Genomic DNA, 6,365 nt, shown 5'->3' with positions numbered 1-6,365 from the left:
TCAAAGGCGTGGATGCAGTAATGACAGCCACTAGTTATACAACATTAATGAAAGATATATGGCAGGTAGTAATATATATCTACAATATTGTATTGCGTCAGACATATATATTTATTTACTGCTAAAATTGCAACAGATATACTCAAAGATTTTGCAGCAGAGACACAATTCATTGGTCGGTATTTATTGTTGCCTATGGAAATCTTCTGATTTATGGAAGACGAAGATTGGGCGTATTTATTATTTATTTTCGTGGAACGAAGCCGACGTGACCGCCAATTCCTCATAAATCCTCGTCCCCCTTGCTTTGCCTATTTAGTCCTTGCAGCATTCTCCGCTTGCAGCATCTCTCGCTGCTTCCCCGCCTATACGTCCCTCCAGAGCTGCTGCTGGCCATCGCCTCACGGGTCTAGCCATATCGCCGAGCACCTAGTGCGCGCGCTGCGAGGTGGGGGCGTGCCGGAGAGGGCGCGATTGATCGGTAAGTGAGGCGTGATTGAGCGCGGCGTGTGGGCGGATGGGGGGAGCAGGGTGGCTCCGGGTGGCCGCGGCGGCTGGCTGTGCGGCGGTGACGTGCGCATTAGCGACGGCGATGGTGGCGCGGAGGGTGGTGGCCTGGAGGCGCTGGCTCCGGGCCATGGCGGTGCTGCGTGACGTCGAGGAGAGCTTCGCCACGCCCACGGAGCGGCTGCAGCGGGTCGTCAACTCCCTGGCTGTCGAGATGTTCGCTGGACTCGCGTCTGAGGACGCCAGCAAGGTCCGGATGCTGCTCACCTGCGTCGACTCGCTCCCGGATGGGTACATGCCGATGCCCTTCCTACTCCTATTTGTTCCTTCTTCCATATCACTTTTCATTGCTATAACTTATTGATTGTCATCTCAGTTTGCAGAATCGTGATTTGCATAATGGTCCTTTTGTCCATAATGTAATCCTTATTACTTCGCATAGTGCAACTGGCTGACAAGTTTAGGGTATATACCCTGTCGTACAATTGTCTTACAGTAGTTCATATTGTGCATGCGACCAGGAGTGAAGAAGGCATATATTACGCCGTTGATATTGGAGGAACGGGCTTTAGGTTCTTGAAAGTGCAACTTGGTCCAGGGTCTACAATCATTAATCAAAAGATCGAGCGTCAACCGGTCAAAAAAGAATTGATGGAAGGCACAAGCGAGGTATGTTTTTACATTTTGTTTCTGCTTCCCTACTAGTTAGTGTTTCTGTATGTGAGTTTTTCTTCTCTTTGCAGGATTTTTTCAATTCCATTGCCTCGACACTAAAGAATTTCATTGAAAGAGAGGGGGATGAAGGAAGGGCACTTGGTTTTACATTTTCTTTTCCAGTGAGACAATTTTCCATAACCTCTGGGTCCTTAATACGGTGGACTAAAGAATTTTCAATTGAAGATGCTGTAAGTTAAAAAAAAAACTACACCTTGCACTGTTCTTTTTTCATCGCATGCATTCAGTTTGAGTGATGTGCCCGATGGGAAAGCTTGAGCTGATGTTAGTATCATTCATTTGCGCCATATTTCTTACGTGGTGCACTAGTGTTAGACGATTACAACACGTTCATATTTCAACTAGCACATATCAGGCCTTGTGATGTGTTGTCTCGAGAAATTTGAAAGGTTCATTTGATACATCACAATAGTTTATGTTAACAACGGGCTTTCAGGAAACATTGAAATGACCTGTTGTTTGGCAGGTTTATTATTGTGAATATGTGATGCAACTACGACACTAATTAGTTTTGTTTTTCTCATGATAAATGCTACATAACACATTGCATCAATATTTTTCTTAAGTATTATATTTGCAGTTGATTCCATTTTATTTTTCAACCCTGGTTCCTTTTACTTCTGGATAATCAGATTGGGCAAGATGTTGCTCAGTGCTTAAACGAAGCACTTGAAAGGAATGGACTAAATTTGAAGGTCAATGCATTGGTATGTTGGCTTATAAGTATGGTGTGTGCAATATTATTCATTAGTAGATCAGAATATATGCCTCTTTTGGCTAATTGTTTCATTTGATGTTCAAATTTTAGATGAATAATACCGTGGGCACACTAGCTTTGGGGCATTATTATGATGAGGATACAATAGCTGCGGTGATTATTGGAGCTGGCACCAATGCTTGCTATATTGAACGTAATGAGGCAATCACAAAATGCCAGTGCCTTCTTACTAACTCCGGACAAACGGTATCTTACGTCACTTATTTATTTTGTGTGGAACTTCTTCTTTTTTTGCTGTAGTTGATCGATTTCATTTTGAAATTTCATTGCTGCACAGAAATTCTGATCATTTAACCGTGTTCATCAGGTTGTAAATGTGGAATGGGGGAGTTTTCGTCCTCCGCAAATACCATTAACTCCTTATGACATATGCTTCTATAATGAGACAACAAATTACTATGACCAGGTAACTCGTCATGATAACTTTCTCTTTTGGAATAGCTTATGATAGTTATGAATTGATGACATTTAACCACATTAGGGTTTTGAGAAAATGATATCGGGTGTGTATCTTGGGGAGATTGCAAGACTGGTGTTCCATAAAATGGCTCAAGAATCGGATGTATTTGGTACTGATGTTGATGGTTTAGCTATCCCTTTCATCTTAAGGTACCTTCATACTAGGCATTCGTTTCTCTGGTAACAACATATGCGTATATTCTATAGTACTATTCTGCAAATAAACTGCATTAGTTGATATGTTAGATTTGTAGACATTGGATGATTGCTTACAATGGTGTTTCATATTCGAAAGTCTTTATAGATTTAATCACTAAAATATGTGTCCACTGAGGGTTGCTATATTTAGCTTGCCCTACACCTCGCATGGGCCTGGAAGCATGCGTCACAGTTATGTATTTTAATGGGATTTCTTGATCAAGTTTTGTACATTTCAGATGTATGCTTTGACAAATATTTTTTTGTCTGATTTCCTCAACAGAAAATAACAATGAACATCTTGCACTTCCTCAACAGAAAATAACAAGAACATCTTCCACATAGTGATAGAAATTTTAATACTTCTTATATTCTCATCCAGCACTCCATGTCTAGCTGCTATCCGTGAGGATGATTCTCTTGACTTGAAGGAAGTCGGAAGCATACTGGAAGAACAACTGAAGGTTAGTTCTCACAGGACAGTGGATAAGTTAGATGTGCAAAAAAATGTTCGATGGTCCTTCGACTAGTTCTAATGTTTCCATTACATTGTACAGATACACAATGTTCCTCTGAAGACTCGCAGACTGGTGCAGAGAGTGTGCGACATCATCACCCAAAGAGCCGCACGCCTAGCGGCAGCTGGAATTGTTGCAATACTACAAAAACTTGGTCGTGATGGAACGCTTTGTGGCACCACGAGAGTCCGAAGTATGACGGGTGTACCAAAGAGATCAGCCATTGCAATCGATGGCTGCCTCTACAAAGAATATTCAGTATTCAGAGAATATCTGAATGAAGCCGTGTTGGAGATCCTTGGGGAGGAGATCGCAGCCACTGTCGTTCTTAAAGTGGTGGAGGAGGGATCCGGGATGGGGGCTGCTCTCATCGCAGCAACATATTCGTCGACTAGAAATAACTCCATATAAGCATGATGTAGGTTGAACTGTTGTGCACATGAAAAAGATGGAGAGTGTTCATTCATACCCCAGGGCATGTTTAGAATGGGTGTATTTTTATGTGGGCGCAGGTATTTAGTTTGGTTTTGAACTGAATACCAATGCCCACACAAAACTTAAACCCATTTCAAATAGTCCCTCAAATGTATACAGGATAAAAATTGGTTCTTGTGTAGTCCCTTTCTGATGTTAAGTCAGTGTCTGATGTATATGTGAATCCGGTGAAGTTGTCAATTGTTGTGGACGTATGAGATGTAGTAAAGTTTTCTCAATTGTTGTTCAAACCTATCATTCCAAAAATATTTCTCTATTTTGTTTAAACTTGCATTTGCCACTTTCTCTATGTTGCAATGGTATGCTCTGTGCCAGTTTTTCTAGCAGTTCACTGGCTGGTATGAAAGCTTGGATCGATTATTTTATTTTCAACAATGTGAGCAATTTGCATATTCAAGTGAGGCGAAAAAAGTAGGAGGAAGAAATTCTTGCCGTGCAAGGCAAATTGAGGCCGGCTGTAACGGGAGTGCGTCCAACATGTTGCTGAACAAAACTAGGTCACAACACAGTGCATGTTGTTCCGCAACTGCAGCAAATTCAGCGTTTGAAAGTAAAATAGCGTTCAGAAACGCAGAACAGGTACCCTGTGCATCAAAACGCAAGCTAAGAGAACAAGCGAAAGGAGAGCAGAGGACTCGAAGAAAACAAAACAACACCACGCCCGGGTCGAAAGGAATCCCATCTCCCGCGAGGTTCCAGAGCGTAGTTTGTCGGCATGGGCTACCTAGCATCGGCTTGCTGAGAAGGACATGCAACCAACGGCTCCAGTACGGACTGGCGTCTCGGGTGGCGATGGGGCAGGCGACGCGACGCGCCCCAGTGTGCCAGGCGAGTCGGAGGGCTGGTCGGAGGTGAGGTCGGCGGGGCGGTCGGCGCGCGCGTCCCCGGCGGCGGCCACGGGCGCGGTGGCGTCTCCGCGCTGGGAGGGGAGCCGTTTCTGGGCGCTGGCCGAGGTTAGTGACGACGAGGAATCGGAGGCGGAGGTTGCGGATGGCTTTGGCGTTTGCGACGTTCGTCGTGGAGAAGGGGCGCTGCCGACGGTCGGCGCGTTCGTGGCCCGGGCGGAGGAGCTTGGGGGCTCTCTCAAAGCCGGGCGGCGCTGTGCTTTCGCGCCGGGCGGCCGTGGTGCTCGCAGACCAGGGGTGTCGGGGCGGGCACCGGTGATGCGTGTGGCGGAGGCGTCGCGCGCTCGCCCGCTGCGGAGGGAAGCGGATGCCGTGCCTGCCTTGCTGGCGGCTGCCGCACCCCTGCCGGTCTCTGGGCCGGCGCCGGCGTCGGAACCACTGCGTGAGGAGGCGCCGGCAGCGGGGATGCGGGCGGCGGCGGCGGAGGCGGAGACGCCCGTGCCCTGGCCTAGGGTTGGCGGGGTTGGTGGGGCTGGGCCGGTGGGCCAGTCCCTGGTCTCAGGGCGGACGGGCCCAAGTGTGCCGTGCGAGGCCCAGGGTGGCAGTCCAGAGGCGGAAGGGATGCGGGCGGCCGTGGGCTGCCCAGCGAGGCCCAGGCCCGCCTCGTCGGTGGAGCGGCCAGTACTTAAGTGGCTCTGGGTCCGCCGGGGCGCCACTGACTGCGCTCTAGGGTTTCCAGCCACACCTGCTGAGGTGCGGCGCTTCGGCGGTGTCGCACGCTCTTTCTTCCCCCTTTCTCCTCCCCTACCCCTAGATCGCTCCTTCGCGGAGGTCGTCGCCATGGGATCCAAGGCGGATCGGCGGTCGGACAAGCGGGCGGAGCCGGATCCGGAGGCGGAGCGGCGGCGTGAGCGGGATCTGCGCGAACAAGCGAAGGCGCGTGCGGCGGAGCGCGCCGGCGAGGAAGGCGGTTGGGGGCCTCCCCCTTCCTGGTGGCTCAAGGAGCAGGAGCGGAAGAAGAAAAGGAAGGAGAAGTACAAGAAGAAGGGGCTGGAGCTCAAGCGCAAGGAGTCGCTCCATCCCCACTGCGGCGACCGCGTCGGCGACCTGTTCAACAAGCCGAAGATGAAGAAACATAAGCCGGCGATGAAGGCGGCCTCCAAGCCCTCCTCCTCCAAGGGCACGGCGGCGGAGCCAATCCCAGTCGAAGAGACGGTGGGGCCGGAGTGCTTCAGATGTGGGCGCACGGGCCACTACTAGAACGACTGCGCCTTCCAGTAGCTTTGCATGCTCTGCAGCATGGAGGGCCATGCGTCGGCGTACTGCCCTACGAGCGGCAAGCAGCTGATGCTCCAGACCATGGGCCACGCGTTTGCCGGGGGCGGTGTCGGAGTAAATGGCCACGGGTAGCCTGACCGACTCCCCCTGGCTCTTCGAAAAATTACCAGGCCATTCAAGCCTTCAAGCATACAAAGCATAGAGCCGTCTTCCCCCGGCCGGCTATCCCCAGGGCCGACTCTCAGAAGGCGACCCAGTCTCAGAAACCTCCCCCAAGAAAGATACGAGATAGCCGACTCCAGGGAGCCGGCCCCAAGAGGACCGACTCCCAGAAGCCGGCCATGAGGAAGGCCGACTCCCGGAAGCCGGTCATGAAGAAAGACGGCTCCCAGAAGCCGGCCAAGGCAGCACCCACAAAGACTGTACCCACATAGCGGTGATAGGATGGGGCGTGATTGCAGTACAGCCCACTACCCCCGAATCCCGGAACAAGTATGGCCACAGGGCACCGTACGGGCCAGCCATCCCCCGTCCGGCGCGGCACTGTAGCCA

General features: G+C 50.2%; 1 protein-coding gene across 1 annotated transcript; it reads left to right on the top strand.

Moving 5' to 3' along the window:
• Nucleotides 1-335: 335 nt before the first annotated feature.
• On the top strand, nucleotides 336-3,853 carry LOC123169450 (hexokinase-10). Its single transcript, XM_044587335.1, has 9 exons — nucleotides 336-798; nucleotides 1,029-1,176; nucleotides 1,251-1,412; nucleotides 1,875-1,949; nucleotides 2,051-2,206; nucleotides 2,328-2,426; nucleotides 2,502-2,629; nucleotides 3,060-3,141; nucleotides 3,235-3,853. Exons 1-9 carry the CDS (start codon nucleotides 518-520, stop codon nucleotides 3,604-3,606), a joined length of 1,503 nt encoding a protein of 500 aa, XP_044443270.1. The 5' UTR covers nucleotides 336-517; the 3' UTR covers nucleotides 3,607-3,853.
• The last annotated feature ends 2,512 nt before the right edge of the window (nucleotides 3,854-6,365 follow it).

This window comes from Triticum aestivum, chromosome 1D (assembly GCF_018294505.1).
Source record: "Triticum aestivum cultivar Chinese Spring chromosome 1D, IWGSC CS RefSeq v2.1, whole genome shotgun sequence".
In the NCBI taxonomy this organism is placed as follows: domain Eukaryota; kingdom Viridiplantae; phylum Streptophyta; class Magnoliopsida; order Poales; family Poaceae; genus Triticum; species Triticum aestivum.
This window is presented reverse-complemented; position numbering and strand designations above follow the sequence as displayed.